Consider the following 18,851-nt stretch of genomic DNA (forward strand, 5'->3'; position numbering starts at 1 on the left):
CCGGGTCATTTGTTTCCTTAACTATAGTTTTTGAGTTCTCTGTATGTTCTAGGTGTTACTTCTCTGTCAGATGCATAGCTGGCAGAGATTCTCTCCCTTAGCTGTAAGCTTTTAGTTTTATGAGGTCTCACTGCTCAGTTGTTGGCCTTAATGCCTTGGCTAGTGGGTTATCATTTATAAACTCCTTCCTTATGCCTGCATCTTGCCAGACGCACTGCCCATGTTTTCTTGTAGCAATTTTAGTGTTTCAGGTTTCATGTTTAGGTCTTTGGTCCACATGAATCTAATCTCTGTGCAGGGTGACAGGTCCGGGTCTAATTTTATTCTTCTGCATATGGACGTCCGGTTGTCCCAGAACCTTTCCTCGCAGATGCTGCATTTTCTCCAGTGTATTTCTCCACTTTTTCCAATGATCAGATGGCTGTAGTTACAAGTACTCATTTTTGGCTTTTCTCTTTTATTCCATTGGTCTGCATGGCTGCTTTTATGTCAGTACCATGTTGTTTTTATTGCTATAGCTCTATAATGTAGCTGAAGTCTGGAATGGAAACTGCACCACGATTCTTTGGTATTGTGTGTCGTATTAACTTTAGGATTCCTTTTTTTCTACTCTATGAAGAGTGCTGTGGGCGTTTTGATTGGGATTGCATTTAATCTGTAATCTGCTTTTGGTAGGATAGTTGTTTTCACAGAACTAATTATACTGACCATGAGCATGAGATGCCCTTCCAGCGCCTGCTGTCTTCTCAGTATCATCCTTGAGTGGTTGGAACTTTTTCCCATGGTGGTCTTTCATCTCCTGGTCCAGGTGTATTCTAAGGTGTCTTGGCTGTGGATGCTCTGTGCATAGGAATGCTCCCACAGGCTTAGTAAGGTTGTTGTTGATAGGACAGAAAAGCTACTGATTTCTTTAAAAGTTATCCTGTCACTTTGCTGAAATTGTTGATTATTTCTAAACTTTTTCTGGTGTAATTTTTCTGGATCTCTTCAGTACAGTATCCTATCATCCCTGCAATAGGGATAATCCTTCTCTTTCTTTTCTTCTGTATCCCATTCATTTCTTTCTCTTTAGCAAATGATTCAAGTGCTACCTTTGAAAAAAAGTGGGGTAAGAGCTCAGTCTTGGCTTAACCTTGGTAGTTTGGATACATTAAATTCATCCATTTTGTTTAGACTTTGCAAATGAATAGATTACAGATTTTAAAAGTGCTCTTTTACAATATTCTGAATTTCTTTGGTGTCTGCTGTAATGCTTTCCTGTTCATCTCTGATTCTGTTAATGCTGGCCTTCTCTTTCTTTCTTTGGTTAATTGGACCAACAGTCTGTCAATCGCGCTTATCTCTTCAAAGACCCAGAACTTAGATTCATTGATTCTTTGTCATCTTTTCCTTGTTTTTACATCATTAATCTCTGCTTTAATTTCTTTCACTGTCTGCTGGGCTTGGGTTTGGTTGGTACTTGTTTTTCCAAATTGTGGATTTGCAGCATAAAATCATCCATCTGTTTTCTTGATGACGTGTGAATGTAGACACCCAGAGATGCAACTCTCCAGCTTAGATGCAACCCTCCTGCTTAGGTGCAACCCTCCCGCTTAGATCTGCTTTTCATGTATCCCGGGGGCTTTGTTTTATTCTTACTTTATTTCCATTTAGTTTCAGAAATATTTTTATTTTCCCTTTGATCAATTCTTCACTCAGTGATGGGTTGTTTAGTCTCTATGACTTTATGTACTTGCTAGAGATTTGTTTGATGTTGATTTTTAGTTTTATTGGAAATGGGCAAATATGATACATGGGGTTATTTCAGTATTTCTGCATTTGTTAAGGTATGATTTGTGTTCTAGCATGGCTCTATTATAGAGAAGCGTCTACATGCTGGTAAGTAGAATGTATATTTTTATGGCATTCAAGTGGAATAGTATGTAGATCTCTGTTAGGTATTCAGATATCCATTCGGTTTAAGATGTCATTGAATTCTGAGGTTTCTTTCTGTCTGTCTTTTTTTTTTTTCTTTTAGATCACAAATCTATGAGAGAAAGTGAGGTATTGAAATTGCTATCCTTGGGTTTGTGCTAATCTTTATATTTAATTTCATTAGCATGATTTTTATGAAATGGTGTACATCAAAGTTTATTCATATATGTAGTATTGTCATATCGTCCTAATTGATTGATCCCATGATTAGAATGCATTCCGCTTCTCTGACTTCTCTGAGTAGTTATGGTGTGAAGTCTAGTTTGTCAGATACTAGAATGGCTGTGCATGCTTCCTTCTTGATCTCATTTGCCTGAAATGCTTTCTTCACCTTCTCACTGTAAGTTGGTGCCTAATTTTAAAGACAGGATGATTTCTAATTTTAATGCATTGTTGACTTTATATGGTAGCCAAAGTACGAAATATCCCATGGAAGTGAATTGTAACTTTGTTGCTTTGTTTTATAGCCTAAAATATGAGCTATTTTGGAAAACTTCCATATGCTAATGGAAGAGTGTATAGTCTGCAGCTGTTGGATAGAATACTTTGTACATATTTATTCAGTTCATTTGAAAATAATATAACTCTCTTTTTGTTTGCTTTGGTTTCAGTGAGCTATCTGTTGATGAAAATGTGGTATTAAGGGATCCATTAGAACATATTGAAGCCCAGGTTTCCTTTTATTCCTTTTATAAATGTAGTGTTTATTTTATAAAATTGAGTGCCCGGATTTCAGTGCATATATATTCATAATAGCTATATTATCCTGTAGATTGATTCCTTTATAAATATGTAGTGGTGTTCTTTGTCTCTTCTGATCAGTTTGGGCTTAAATTTAATGTTTCTTGTATACTAGTGTAGCTCTCTTTGCTGAGACTTCTGTGTGCTGGCTATATCATTTTCTAAGTTCTTACTTTCCATTTGCATATCTTTGTTGGTAGGGTGGGTTTCTTACACACAGCCAACTTGTGGTTCTTGCCTTATAATACAGTTAGCAACTCCCTTGTCTTTTAAGAGAAGAATTGGGGCTATTATATTTAGGATTATTAGCAAAGGTAATATATTAGTCCTTTTTATCTTTGGATGTTCTTTGTGACTGTCTGGAATAGGCCATGCTCATTAGTTTTTGCATTCTGAATCTTTCAGTTTTTATGGTTTCCTGAATTATGTAGGATACTGTATAATGCTGTTTTACTGGTGTTGAATTCTTTCAATTTATGTTTATCTTAGTAAGTCTTTCTCCTTAGATCTGTGGATTTTGGATATAGTAGTCTTGGTTGGCAGGTTATTTTCTTTCGGGTTTGAAATCCTTCCTTGCACATGCTCCTTCCTGGCTTTTAGAATCTCCTAAGAAATCTGCTGTTATGCTGTTGGGTTTGTGAGTGTGGACTGCTGAGTCCTTCTTTTTTCTTTTTATAACTTGTAATATTCTTGCTTTGTTGTTTCCTTTTGGCACCTTAACTATCATATATTTAGGAGAGGTTCGTTTCTTGGTCACGACTACTTGAGGTTCTAAATGACTCCAGGACAGGGATGTCTGTGTTTGAAGATTTGGGAAATTTTCTGATATTGTTTTACTGACTAGGTTTTCTTTTCTTTTCTTTTTTTAATTAGTTTTTGAAAATCTCATGTGTGTATACAGTATATCTTGATCATATTAAGCCCTTACCTTCCTTTAACTTCCTCGGTGAACCCATTGCACTATGTTATTAGTTATTATTATTGTTATTATTAACTTAGTGGCTGTACTCTGTTTTCAGTGATGCTCAGAGGCTTGGTCTCCTGTGGGTGCTCCATGTCCCATTCTTATTTTTCTTATTGTTCACCTGCGACCTGTGGGTATGAGTTGGTGTGTGCCTCAGCATGCATGAGGTCAGAAAGCAGCTTTATGAACTGTTTGTCTTCTACATTTGTGTGTAGAGAGTCTAGATATCAAGCTCGGGTCCTTGGGTGTCTTGCCCTCTGAGCCTTCTTGCTGCCCCGTTCCGTCTACCTAGATTAGTTGTCTCGTTTCTGTTATCTGAATAGAGCCCTATATCTTCAAACCTAAGTGATCTTTCACGACTTGATTCAGTCTACAGATGAAGATCAAACTGAGATTTCTATTTCATTGAGCTTCTAATTTCCAGCATGACACTTTTTTCCTTTCGGTTTCTTCAGTCCTATGCAGTTGTCCTTAATTCAGTTAATTCTACCACAGAGTTGTAGAGACTTGTTTTTCATTTTTCCTGTTTTTCTTTTCTTTTTCTTTCTTTCTTTCTTTTTGTTTTGAAACAGGGTTTCTTTATGTAGCCCTGGCTGTCCTGGAACTCACTCTGTAGACCAGGCTGACCTTGAACTCAGGAATCCGCCTGTCTCATCACTGCTTGGCTTTTCCTGTTTTTCTGTGATTAGATTTATACATCTGTAGGGAAGTATAAATGTAAAGAATGCCTCTCTTATACTTTTTAATGTATTTATTAGCATATATTAGAATACCGATGAGTTTATTAGCATGTATTATAATATTGATGATATTCCATGTATGTATATAATGTTGTAGAGAGTGGCATAGAGAGATTGCACTCTGGTTGGTTCTTCACTAGTCACAGTGTGTGTTCTGAGAGGGTATGGGAACTGTCCATGTTAAATTCCCTCATGGGTGCTATTTCCCTGATTCCTTTTCTCTCTGCTGTTGCTTAAGTGATGGATTTCTAGGAACAAGACTCCAGGCTCCCTCTAGTTGTGCCTTGTTGGAGCTAGACTGTTAGCAGGGAATTATTGTAGCCTTTATCTGTAATATCTAGAAAGCTTTGGCTGGGATTAGGTCATGGGTAGAGTCACATACAGTTTTCTCAACTGGGATGGTGTGTACTCAGCAACAAAGCACACCCCGAGAGTCTTTGAGGTGCTGGCCTCAATCTCCGGTGATCTTCAGAGAGGAGAAAACAAGCCACTGTGATGGCGTAGGTTCAGCTCTGATACAGGAATAGTATATGAGCCAATTAAGAACAACCAGTACATTAACATTGAGAATAGACAAGAAAGGGGCCAAAACAATACAGATTCAAAAATGTTCAATATTAACAAAGCAAGGGTTGAAATGGAAGAAGAAACATTTGTGAATAATGGAAGATATCTCAAAGAGAAGGAAAACCAATTAAAAATAAATAAAATTACATAAGAGCAAGAAAAATACTGAACAAAATGAAAGTGTTTGAGAAGTTTTTGTTGTCTTGGGTTTGGATTAGAGAAGCTTCTAGATCACATAACAACTGGACACTAGTGGGCATCAGGTGGGGGCTGGCCCAGCAGGTCTTCTGTAGTGAGTTTTGGGTATGATGTCGTAGCAGGGCTGTCTGTGTCCACCCACAGCCCCCTTATCTGCAGATGTGCACTCACTCAAGGGACCTCCAAGCTGACAATCAGAAGGCATGGCAGATGCCCATGATACAGCGTATTTCTGAATGCCCGAAGGAGGAGAGGAGGAAGAAAATCCACTGACTTCTATCCTGGGTGGCCTGATGCAGGGGATGGGGGAGAGAATGAGTGTGTAGCACCTTCCTACCCTGGCGTCAATACTCAGACACATCTAAGTTGAGGCATACACAGTTACTGTGGCTCCTTTTGAGGTCAGGATATTAGACTCTTATCCCTCCAAGGTTCTCACTGCTTGTTGTTTAAACCTTTTGTGACAGACTCTCTCTCCCCATTTACAACTGTGACTCATGGCATCTCCCTCCTTGTCCCTGCCACAGTGGCAGAGTGGCTCCAGGAGCCCTGACTTGTGATTTTCTTAAGTTTCCAGAAACTTATTGCTATGCTCTGAGAGATGGGGTGCTGTGCAGTGTGTTTCCTCTCTAATGCTCTCCTTCATGCTGGAGTCACTGAGGTTTGTTAACTCCTTGACTGCCTTTAAGCCTTGTGGGAAATGTGGGTTTCCACCATATTGCTTGTGGGCTCCCCTGACTCCCTTTGCTGGGCAGCTCCAGTTGGAGCTGGGGAATGCTTTGTCCTTCTGAGCTTCCTTCTTCTTCATGCTGCTGGTTTCCCTGGAGCACTACATCTCTTCTCTTCTTGAAATGATGTCTTCATTCCTGCCCAGATGGTGTTCACACAGTCGCATGAGGAACACTCTTCCACCATTTGACCTTGCAGATCTCTGAATTTTTTCCTTGATGGCCCTCTGCTTGGTTTTTTTTTCCTACTTTTATAATAGATTCTATTCTCTAAGAGGTTTTCCATGGTAATAAGTCTTTTGCTTATAATCCGTACTGTAACATTTTTACTTTTAACTTTGTCCCTTTTACTTTACACAAAACTGAATTTCTGTAGAATGAGATAATTTAATGTTTCCTTTGACTCCTCTGAGCTTCGTGTTGTTGCTAGAAGGGTCTTGGTTGTCCTATGACATAAAGTCTAGGTTCTTGGTTTCTACAACAATGACCTGGAAACATGTGGAGGAGTAGCAGTGAAAGCATAGCTTTACTAAAGGTGAGAATGAAAGTGGGATACACACCTCACACAATAAGAGCCAGCCTGAGCAAGCTTGGGACTCATGTTTGTTGTAAGAGTTCTGTTTTCTGTTTGTGACCCATTGGGGTGTTGATTGACCCTTCAACAGGGCTTGCTTAAGACCATCTGCATATCAGATACTTATATTACAGTTTATAACAGCAGCAAAATTACAGTTATGAAGTAGCAATGAAAAGAATGTTATGGTTGGGGGTCACCACAACATAAGGAACTAAATTGAAGGATTGCAGCCTTAGGAAGGCTGAGAACCACAGCTCTGCACGGAAGAGTCTGATCTGGAATTGCCCACAGGAGGCTGGGTGCTCATTGTTCCCTTCCTAGGAGGGGCAGACACAGCTTTCCAAGAGATGTCCCCCTGTTGCTAGCCCCTCCTACTCAGACCTCCTTCATTGTCTTGCTTTGAAAGTCTGAAGATAATTTTAATATAATATCATAGGTGTTTGTGTGTGTATGTATATGTTTATGGGAGAAATATTTCCAATAAGGACTGAATATTTCATACATCCATAAATTATTTGGCCCATATATATTAATATTAAATTATCTTTGAATCTAATACAAAGGATAATTCTCAGTATAATATATGAACCTAGAAGTAGTTTATCACCAGCTTATACTTCCAAAGTACTGCGTCCCTCTTTCTTTTATTTAAATAAGTGTTATAATATTTATCATAGGAGATTGTCACAAAGAATAAATAAGGTAATATATGAAAATACCCTGACGACCACTTACCCTACCAAACTGCAGTTAACTTAGTATGTGTAATGGATTGTTTCTGTTTTCTCGAAAAATGGTGCTAATGAAGCAGTTGTTTCAGTGCCAGAATTATAGATGAGAAAATAGATGGTATGAGCTAAAGAATTTTCCAAGTTTTAGATAAACTGGCAAAGCCAGATACAAATACATGTCTATCTGAAAACAAAGAGCGATCTTTTCAAAGAAGCACACTTTTTCTTAGAACAGGATTGATACTCTTTTTTTTAGTCCTTTTTATCTTTTCTGACATTTTAACTTTTATTTTTCCATTTTAAGAAATAAGATTGGCCTATGTGTTGTTGCACACCTTTAATCCCCAAGAGGCTGACAGATCTCTGAGTTTGAGGCAAGTCTGGCCTACAGAGTGAGTGCTAGGACAGCCAGAGCTACACAGAGAATCTCTGTCTGCAAACAAACAAAGAAATAAGACTGTAGACAAACACTTCCCAGGAGCACTAGCTCCCTGCCCAAAGCTTACAGCATTTATTCATAGCTGTGTGCCTCACTCATACTCCACGGACTCCTGTATTACATATGGTGTAGTGAGTCTCCTGGATACTCACTTGGAATAATGACATGTTTTCCATGTCATCCAATAAAAAGCCACGTTTGTGTTTAGCATTGGAAGCATGGCTAATGCAAGCAAGGAAGTGAGATTTTACTTTAGAGTAGATTACTGGGGCTGCTCTGTGTTCTTTGGGTGCGTGTACATCGGCACATTTAGTGTGTTAATTGATAAGGATACCCCTTCTTTCAGGTTGAAGACTTTAGCAGAAGAGCTCACACAGACCCAGCAGATGCTTGTACACAAGGAGGCGGCCGTCCTGGAGCTGGAGAAGAGGATTGAGGAATCTTCTGAGACCTGTGAGAAGAAGTCTGAGTGAGTAACCGAGACGCCTCCTCAGAGAGCCTAGCAATGCACATTTGCAGGCGCGCTTGCCACTTGCTACTGTGTGCTTAGTGAGGACTTGGCCCTTCCAGAAATGGAAGTTCTCATGTTAAAACAATGGAAACTCATATGACTCTGGAAAACTGTTTCTGTAAAATGTGATGTCTAGTGGTTAGTTTCATGTCAGCTTGACACAAGGTAGAGTCCTCTGGAAGTGTAATGAAAATAAACCCTTTCTTCCCCAAGTTGAACTAGTTCATGGTGTTTCTTCACAGCAGTAGAATGTGAACCCTAGGAATGTGGTCCTGTGTTTGTAACTATAGTGCCCTGACCACATGCCTTAATGTTTAACAGTCTCAACTGTTTCATGCAGGACCCTTTCTTAGAACTGCCTTTGCTACTCAAAATCTAGTTTTAAATGAGACTTATCTAAAATCTCTTTGTAAAAAGGGGGCAGAGAAGTATCTAGAAATTGGTTGATGCTGTATTAATCAGATAAACTAATTAGATAATTAGGCAATCAGATAAACTAATTAGATTTCAGTAATCTGCTTTGCGTATAGAAACCAGTTTCAGAATTGTGTGGCTCATTCTGCTTTCCTGGCATCTGTGTTGCTGACTTCTCACTTGTCAGTGTTTTCTTGGATCTTCTGACTTTACTTATCCCAGTACATTTCTTCTTTGTTGTTAGATTTGTGCGCTTGCTCATGTGCTCCGATATAAAAGTGTGTGTGTTTGTGTGTGTGTGTGTGTGTGTGTGTGTTTGTGTGTGTGTGTGTGTGTGTGTGTGTGTGTGTGTGTGTGTGTGTGTGTGTGTGTGTGTGTGTGTGTGTGTGTGTGTAGGGAAGAGTTCAATGTCTGTCGTCCTCCTCAGTGGCTCCCCACCTTAGTTTTAGTTTTAGAGGTAGGGCCTCCCATTGGACTGGAACTTGAGTTAACTAGATGGGCTGGTTAACAAACCTCATGGATTCCCTTGTCTCCCTAGGAGTGGGATTATGGGTATTTTTATGCCTGGCTTTAGAGTTTTGCTTTTTTAATTTTAATTTATTCTTTAGTAATCATACAGATGAATACAATATGATTAGATCATACCAACACTTGTTGCTTCTTCTCTGACTCCTCCCACACCACTTCAGGCTCTTCTGACTTTCTCTCTTCTTTCATTCTCCTCTTCTTCCTGCTCTTCTTGCTCTTCCTCCTCCTCTTCCTTTTCTTCCTCCTCCTCCTCTTTCTCCTCCTTTTCCTCTTCTTCCTCCTCCTCCTCCTCCTCCTCCTCCTCCTCCTCCTCCTCTCATTCTTCTCCTCCCCCTACTCTCAATCAGTGCTGTCTGTGTGCACACAGGTGGTGGGGACCCCTCACTGAACACTGACAACCTACCACACTGCTGAAGCCAACCGACTTGTCTTTTCTCAGCAGCCATCAGTCACCAGTATTTCCTTAACGGGGGTGGGGTAGGGGGTAGGGAGGGCCTTCCTTCTGCATGCTGGGGTGTTAAGTTGGCCGGCTCGAGCTGGTCTTGGTCTTGCTTAGTCAGTCACAGCTGCTGTGAGGTCAAGACACTGCTTGGCAGCACTCTTTTCTCACTTCTAATTCTCTACAGTGTTCTCAGAGCGTTCTGGAAGAAAAGTGTAGGACCTGCATGTCCCATAGGACTGAGCATTCTAATTCTCTACAGTGTTCTCAAAGCCTTCTGGAAGAAAAGTGTGTGACCTACATGTCCCATAGGACTGAGCATTCCGCACTCACATACTCACTATGCACTTTGATGATAGTCTCTGAGTTAACAACCACCCACTGTGCATAGAACCTTCTTTGGTGAAGAGAGGTACACGTGTCTATAACGATATGTATTTAGGAGGCACTTCCAGCTATGCCTGTTTAGCAGACTCATAGTCATAGTGCCTGTGACCTTACAGGTCCATGATCTGGATGAAGGTACCAGTCCTGAGCTTCCTCCTGGAGGACAGGTCTTAAGGGCATTAGAAGGTTGATCAGCCCACAGCCCTCATGCCACCATTGCACACATGGCTGCATCTTGTCAGGTGGTCAGCATTACAGTTTGTAAGGGTCACAGGCTAGGTCAGACTGCTGCTAGCTTTTCTCTCCCAACATCCTGCCAAATATTAGAGCTAGCCAGCAGAAAGGAAACTTTTAGGTCAGTGTCAGCTTGATTTCTCCATGTTCCATGATTAAAATATGTGCCATTATTAGAAATAAATTAGTCATATTATCACATTTCAGTGGGGACAGCCAAGGGCAGTAGCAACAACCTGTTGTGAGTGCTGGGGATTGAACTCAGCACCTTATGCTTTGGTACAAGAAGCTCTCAGATTGAGTCATCTTCCTAACCCTGCTCATTCTCTGTCTCTGTCTCCCTCCCTCCCTCCTTCCCTCCCTCCCTTCCTATCAGACTCCTTCATTGAAGCCCAGAGCCCATTACTTTGGGTATTTTGGATATTGGAATTCACTGGTGACCAGTTGACTCCCTGCCCACACATAGCTCTGAGGTTGCAGATGCTCACCAGCATGGCTGGCTTTCTGTGGGTGCTCAGGATCAGAACTCAAGTTCTTAGTTTTCATCGAGGCACTTTAGCAGCTGCATCCTCTCCTCATCCCGTGCATTCTGGTTTTACTGATAGAAACTTGTGGTGACTTGAAGTTACAACAGTATATGCTGGCATGCTTTCTCAAGTGCTGACTGCAGTACATGGATGGCTGTCCTGTTCTCATACTCCAGAATGGCTTTGGATTTTCAAGGCTCTCCAGGGTTTGGTGATGTGCTAGATTTTTCTGATCTACACTTGCTCTTATTTTTTGGCATAATGTCTCAAATATTCTCCACTTCTGTCAAGTTTCCAATCTTCTCACTTATTGTAGTCAGCAGATGAACTTCTGTTATCACAGAAAAATCTAAAGTGCTAAATGGTGTTGTCCTTATTTGGGGGAACTAGGTACCTGTTTCCCCTTGGCATCGACCCTCAGTACCCTTTCACAGGAGAATATAGTTATTCTAACCTGTTTCTCATGGGCTTATAATATATTGCCATCATTTTCCCAGAAATGTTGTCTATTCTGTTTTACCTTTTCCTCCCAACTGGGTCTTGTGCTCACTTTTTAAGTATCAACTCCCAAACCACCATCCCATCCCTGACCCAGTCCTCCACCCATGCTCGCCCCACCCCCACCCCACCCAACCCCGCCCCACCTCCGCTCCGCCCCTGCCCCACCGCCCATCTTTGAGGTGCTGCTGGGCTGGGTACAGTGCTCACTGCTGTATGGTCACTCAGTTGCTGAGACCCTTCCACCTACTCTCTGCCTTCTCATCTCCGAGTCTGAACTACTCTAGTAGTAATTCTCACTCATTTCCTCAATTACCACGTAGTGTCAGCTCACATGTATCTAGCTTTTGTTTGCCCCATTACTACAAAGTAAGAGTCTCAAGGATTCCCAGGAGCCTGTACTAGGACAGCTTTATTTGGCAGCTGTCTTTCTGGGCCTCTTGTAATCGCATCTGACAGGTTTTCTGCTCAGGGCTCCATCGTTCCTCGTTGGCACCACTCCGATTCTGATTTTTCTTTGAAAGTTTCACCACCTTGAGTTCGCGGTGCTGCCTCACACGTGCCTGAGGCTGTGTACCGTTAATGGCCGGGCAGGCTGGCTGCTCTGTAGAGCTGGGACTTTTGGCCTCGGGCAGCGGGCTCTAGGCGTTCCGCCAGGGGGAGGTACCTGGTAAATGCCAGCCCTGTAGCTGAGCTCACCCAGGCAGGACACTGGAACAGAGGTCCCCATCTGTAGAGGTGGAGCTAGCCTCAGACTTCCGCTTCCTGCCTAGCGAGGCCATGCAGGCTAATAGGAGTTAGAAGGGTTAAGCACAGCCTGGTTTTCAGGGGTGAGTCCTAGGGACCGCATCATGTAGCATCATGTAGCGTTTGTCCCCCTGACTGACATTGCTATTGTTAGCTTCAGGGTGTAATAAGAAAATTAAAACATGAAGAATATTTATGTGACTAAACAGTTACTGCTAATTCTTACTGTTTCAGAGACTGGCGGCTTGAACTTTGCCTTCATATTTATATGTCTTTGGCTAAACAAATATTCTGAATAAGATTCCAAGATAATACATTTATATTTATTCCCTTAATATTTCCTAGGCTTGTCTTTAGGTTCTGCTATCTATCTATCTATCTATCTATCTATCTATCATCTACCTATCTATCCATCCATCCGTCATCTATCTATCGTTTATATATAGACATCTCTGTATCTAAATATATATATGTATATATATGTAATGAGAATAATTTTTCTCTAGTTTAAAACATGAACCTATAATTATATTTAAGGACAGGTGTGGTTATAAATGTCCAACCAATGCTACATAGTGAGTTCCTATTTGTTTGTTTGTTTTTTAAGAAAAAGCATTATCTTTATTTTTGTAATACTTTGTAATCTTCATATTCTTTGTTAGTTGAAAATAATAAAATGATAAAATTACATTTCTTCAAAAATACTAAAACTTTTGTATGTTCATATTTTAAAATTACTTCTAAATAAATCCTAATATATTTTTACTTAATAGAATTACTTGTTTCATCAACATACAGTAGGGTCTTAAGTTAAGTCTTTGGATTTAGTATGTGCCTCTAAATTCCTAATATTGACAGCTTCTGAAGGTTATATAGGAACTAGGATTGCCTGGTATGGAAGCATGTGCTTTATAGGGTTTTGGTAGTTAATAATATGAGTGTTTCAGACATTCTTACTGTTATTTTACTCTCTTTTACAAAAACACCATTACGCTTGCTTTGTGTTGGCCCTACTCTGGTATGTCGTTAGTATACTCAATGAGATTTCATTGATGCAAGCTAATTTTTCCTTTGCAAATGGTTGCAAACCAGTTGCAGACAGCTTCTTAGTTAGTTAGTGAGCCCTTGTCCACTTCCCCGCCTCTTGGGGGAATCCCCATCTGTCTTGAATCTGTCCAGGCTCTGTGCCTGCCATTGCAGTCTATGTGAGTTTGTTCCTAAAAATACAGTTAACATTTTTTGTTTGACTTGTTGGTTAACATTTACTTTTTGCAGCCATTATCCTTTATCTATAATTTCACATTTCATTATTGCAAAGCTTATTTTCCTCTTGTCCTGTACAGGTAACTTTTATTTATTTATTTATTTTTAGTTATTTTCTTTGCATTTTTCTGTTAGCCTTTATGTAAGACTGTTGATAACAGCTTTTTTAGAGTATTATTTTTAAGTATATTAAATAATTTCACCTGCATGTGATAACTGATTCTTTGAACAATCTTCTGGATGTATGTGGGAATACATTGTGACATCTCAGCTGAAACACTTAGAATTATCTCTCGTGTTGTTCTCAAGGCTCTTGTGAGTCTCTGGTATTTTGCTTTTGGTATGTGTTAGGAAGGACCCCACGCGGAGCTTCAAATGTGCGAGTAGGTAGAATCTTCTCCAGGGTCTCCTCAATTTTTTCTCACAAAAATGATTGTCTTAAAAATTAACATTCTCTGAATGGGTTTTCTGAGAAACGGAACTGCCAATTTATTGCAAAAAAGCAATTACCAACTAATACACAAGCCAGCATGAATTTACCAAGAAATCTGTACAGATTTTAAAAATAGGTCACAGATTACTGAATGATGATGATATACATGGTAATTACCACTCATTAAATTCTCATCTTTAGAGCAATCTGTCTTCTGGACATTTCTAGGTCTTCTACAAAGTTCTACGCCTTCCCCCACCCCCCAGCTTTATATCATTCTCTGAAATTCCTGAACTACTATTAAGGAGACCAGCATTCTTTACTGTTCCCTGCTCAGTAACATCAGAACTGAATTCTCAAACATCCCTTGTCAATAGACATACAACGCAGTGCCTTCCTTTGGTCAGCCTTCTTGGTGTTAATTCAGGCTATGTTCTGATCCTGTTCTGTAAGTTACACTACTGTCTAAAGGGTTACCTCATTATCGAATGCTGGAGAGTTCCTTCATTTTCAGTGTTCTGTTTCTTATCTACTAATAACTCACCACAGTGCATGGTGTACTTACTATTAAGTATCAGTACCATATATGTATGAGAGAGACATTCCCGCCAACACTTGGTTTTCTGTCTGGTGGCTTTGCTGTGGCAAAAGTAGTTTGAAATTCCCATTGTGGGGAGCCCCATGGGCCAGCTCTCAAAAGGAGGCCTGGGAAAATCTGCCATCTCCATGTTGGTCATAATAGAACGATTTCTAGACTTACGCTCAAGCCGGCATGGTCAGGTCTGAATCCTGTGTTAGCTACTCTTATTCAAAACAGATTTCATAATTACACACAGTTCAGTGTGTGTACATTATGGCCATCACCTAAGTTTATTAATTTTACCCTAGGATCATATCAATACCTTAAGTATGGAATTCTTGAAATTTGGAATTGATGTATTATTATACCATTTTTTTTTTTTAAATCAGTTCAGGGCCTATTCCTAACCCTAACGCCTGCTGTGGTAGACAGATATATGTATAAAAGAAAGTGAGTGCTATAATAGAGCACAATTTATTTAAAAATGTCTTGAGTGACTTAATTCCATTTTATTAATTCAAGTATCCAGTATCCATTGTTATTAAAATCTGTTTTCATTATGATTCTGAAGGAGTGCTGTAGAGGAAAATGAAAACTTACAAAAGCATAACTGTATAGATACACGGACACATGATGTACAAATACAAACACACACAGACACACATAGACACAGGGACACATGATGCACAAATACAAACAGACACATAGACACACACAGGTATACATGTACACACTTTTTCATCAATGTTTTTACTTCTTGTTGAGTTGAAATAATGTATATTTCTTTCATTCTGTTGTAGCATTGTGCTTCTTCTGGGCCAAAAACAGGCTCTTGAAGAGTTGAAACAGTCAGTCCAGCAGCTGAGATGCACTGAGGCGAAGTGCACAGCACAGAAGGAATTGCTGGAGCAAAAAGTACAGGACAGTGATGGGAAGGAACCACCTCCTGTGGTGAACTACGAAGAAGACGCACGGTCAGTCACGTCCATGGTAAGCCGTGAGGCCGGCAGGTGCAAGTGTCTGGGGAAGAAGTGAGCATGGAACCAGGCCGGGTTTGCTGTAACAAGTTATTACTCTTGTTAACATGCAGGTCCTATTAAACTCATTTGTAAATGCAGAATAGACTTAGCAGTCAGTCACTTCAGGTCGCCTGGACAGCACTGCAGGAAGCACCCATAGTCAGAGGACAGAAAGCTCTTCTCTTCCTTCAAAACTGAAAGGACAGACTGAAGTTGTTTGTATTCCTGGGAGGCAGCAGGAAGGTAGGGTATCCTTAAAGATAGAAATAAGAAGAAAGAGAAAGCTATTCATGACGTTTGTTTGCCTAAGATTTATGGTGTTTTTTTTTTCACAGTATAAAAATGGATTTAGCTTAAATTTTTTTATTCTTAATTTATTCAGATTTATAATCATAAAATTCAATTTAATTTTAGTTTTATTAATTGCCTAATGCTTAGTATATATTAGTATATCTAGCTGCCATTTATCTGTTTGTCTGTCTATCTGTATATCCATCCATCCATCCATCCATCCATCCATCCATCCTCTATCTCCTTCACCTATCTATCATTTGTGTTGGTTATTATTACTAAGCAGCAATTTTGCTCACTGGGACATTTGGTAGAGTTTCTAGATTTTTGTATTGCAATGACTAGTAGATACTTTCTAGAGCTCATTAAACATCTATTGTACATAGAATAGCCTCTTTATATCACCAGTGAAATCTATTCAAGCCAAAATTTCAGAAGTACAATGCTTCAAAAATCCTGTGGTATACTTTTTTGTTTTCTCTGGATAGTTCAATTTACTCCATTTATGGAAATATTATAATTAAAGAATTTATAGTTAATATTTTAACAATTTTTCCATTTATGTGATCTTAAATAATTAATATGTGTTATATATATCATATAATAAATATGGCTTATAAATAATAAATATAAATAATATAAAAATATGTATTAAAATGAAAATAGTATAATGTAAATAAATTCAAATGTTCTCATAGGCCATATTTAGAGCTGTAATAATGCAGAAGTGAATATGAAGTACTTCAATATTATAATCATTGCTGCTTTTGTTATTAATTGAATTTTGCTGATGTACACATCACTTTTCCAGTTGTAGTTTATTCTCCACTATTATCCTGCCTGTCAGGGACCTGAGCACACACAGCAAAGGCCTATGAGCTCTTTTCTTCTTTCTTTCTATCTTTCTTGATATCTTTAGACACACCTATTCTTTCAGAGCAATTCACATTTATTTTTTCACTTGGCCTTTAAGAACATTGTATCTTTCCTTTGATTATGGTTTGTAATATTTCTTTGCCTGCACATGAGTGTGGAATTGCTACTTAATTATTTGATGGTTTGACAAGCTTTTAATACCTCATAATTAATTTTAAGTAATTAGTGTACATATACCTTATGCTGGTACTATCTTGATAGAATAAAAAGCAGTTATACACATTGCCAGATAATAACTATTCCCAATAATTATACATTAAAAATCTGGCTTTTAAGAATTTGTGTTGCTTTAGAGTTTATTTCTTACATTGTCAAAGATTTATCAACTTGATTAAATAAACAGTGTTTCATAGAAAATATATAATAAAGTTTAAGAAAGCAAACTGCTCTTTTGACATCTTCACCCTCTTATCTTACACCATTTATATGATGATTTATAAGCAAAGATGTTACCTTGTTAATTTGAAGTAGTGCTGTCTGTTTTATTGTCTTCAATTTATTTTCAGTAATAGAAATAATAATTATAAGTTATCTCTTATTTACATATTGAAACAATTCCTTATAGTAAGTCTTTAATTAAAAATTAAAATTTTGGCACGCATGGTTGGTGGTATACACCTCTAACTGTAACCCTGGAGTGGCTTATCCTGGATGGTGGCAAGTTGGAGATATCACGGGGAACACGGGCAACTCCATCTCAAACCAAACCAAACCAAAAGGAAAACCTAGTAAGACTTTCACTGAGAAATGTGTCAGGTTTTCAAAAGGAGTACAGTATGTTATTTTTAGTTAAAAATAATAAGACAATATTTTATAAATTATATAGGCCATTCTACAAATTAATGGCAATTAAATGTTTTACAGTAAATTAGAAAGAAGGAATACATCTGACACTGAATGAATACAGCGAGAACATCTAACACTTCTCACTGTTAATTCTCCCCACTTGTATTGGTGAAAATTTTGCATTCTTTAACTTTTTCAATTAACATCTATAATAATCTGTTTCAATTTAGTTGAAAATAATAAAAATTATAATGCTTAAATGTATTTTTCCAAAATGACTACTTAAACATTATTTTATGAATAGTATTATAAAATAAAAATAAGTTAGACTTTGTGTAAGGGAGAAGGACCTAAGAGCAATGAGGGAAGAGACAGGATCACGTGTTTTCACTTGTGTGCTAGATCCAGACTTACATATAGCTATCACCTGTCTGTCTATCATCTACCTATACCTACCTAGCTATCTATGTGTATGTGTCTTATCTACTAGATATGTGTGTATCTTATTTATATCTGTGTATCCCCTCTTCCCTACTTCCGTCTCTCCACCCTTTCTGTACAGTAGGGGACATTAGAACAGAAGGACTCTATTCGGGGTAGGAAAGTGACACTGGGAAGGCAGAGGGCAGAAGAGGATGGCAAGCTCTTGATGGACTGAGGATTTATGTTGTACTTACATCAGTTGTAGCTCTAGAGATCAGAAGAGTGTATCCTCTGAGTCACTTGAGGAGTGTGAACTCTGGGTAGTCTCCCCTTGCATAGTTATACAAACACCAGCATTTCCTAATAACCAAGGAAACATAAGTCCCTGGCTTTACTATTTATTAAGCACTTTTCTGTAGTTGTTTATTAACTAGTAGTAACAAAATAAGTTTCATTTTAGTGTCTATTGAACTGTGGAATTAAACTTTCCTTTAAGATCAGAGTTACCTGTTTGCTTTATTTTATGACAGCTTTGGACCAAATGTAGTGAGCTTTGATGAAAGAATTTGCTTGTGTGTCCTGTCTATATGTCTAGAACTGATGGCAGCCACACAGTGATTCTCTTCTTCTAGAACATGGATAGCTCTCCTATAAGAAAATTGACTTCAATTTGATATTTCTGAAATTGGACTTTCCTTGTAATTTCCTTTGATAGACAACAAGAATTTATCTTTTCTGCATATACTGAGTAACTGTTCTTAGTTTAGCAGCAGTAGTAATAAAATCTTGTTATGCTACGTTTTCAACCAGTGAAATATCTAACTTTATAAAGTTCTCCTGTCATATGACTCAGTTGTGTCCTGTGTTACAGCGTGTGATGTTTCAGTCTCATGCTGAGAACACTGTCCTGAACTAATGAAAGAATTCATAGTGTTGTTGAGAGTCTTGTCTTTATCATTGTGAGGTATGTTTGCTTTCTTGCAGTCATCGACATAAGTTTTAATTTTGAGCCTTGTGCACCAAATATTGGTATAATGAGAAACATACCAGACCAAGAATCAGAAGACCTAAGTAGCCTTTTATCTCTGCCCTGTTATTACAGTGAGGCCCTTACACTTTATACTGCCCTGTTATTACAGTGAGGTCCTTACACTTTATACTGCCCTGTTATTACAG

General features: G+C 38.7%; 1 protein-coding gene and 1 long non-coding RNA gene across 12 annotated transcripts in view; both read left to right on the plus strand.

The window, feature by feature from the left end:
• Fer (FER tyrosine kinase) overlaps nt 1-18,851 on the plus strand; it is a 324,911-nt gene that overhangs the window by 105,011 nt on the left and 201,049 nt on the right. For 8 of the 11 annotated variants that reach the window (XR_004118033.1, XR_004118036.1, XM_031368583.1 and 5 more), the window contains 2 exons: nt 8,006-8,128; nt 15,021-15,210. Coding sequence is in view for 6 of the 11 variants with exons in the window: in XM_031368583.1 (XP_031224443.1) it covers nt 8,006-8,128; nt 15,021-15,210 (313 nt within the window). In the remaining 5 variants the exon portion in view is untranslated. Of the gene's footprint in view, nt 1-8,005; nt 8,129-15,020; nt 15,211-15,310; nt 15,483-18,851 lie in introns of those variants that run through there. The other 3 variants (XR_004118035.1, XR_004118034.1, XM_031368588.1) reach the window with 2 other exon arrangements.
• Nucleotides 16,119-18,851, plus strand: part of LOC116088839 — a 4,594-nt gene continuing 1,861 nt past the window's right edge. The window contains exon 1 of the long non-coding RNA XR_004118037.1: nt 16,119-18,818. This is a non-coding gene — a long non-coding RNA (uncharacterized LOC116088839). The remainder of the gene's footprint in view (nt 18,819-18,851) is intronic.

The sequence above is a fragment of the Mastomys coucha genome, unplaced genomic scaffold, assembly GCF_008632895.1.
Source record: "Mastomys coucha isolate ucsf_1 unplaced genomic scaffold, UCSF_Mcou_1 pScaffold14, whole genome shotgun sequence".
In the NCBI taxonomy this organism is placed as follows: domain Eukaryota; kingdom Metazoa; phylum Chordata; class Mammalia; order Rodentia; family Muridae; genus Mastomys; species Mastomys coucha.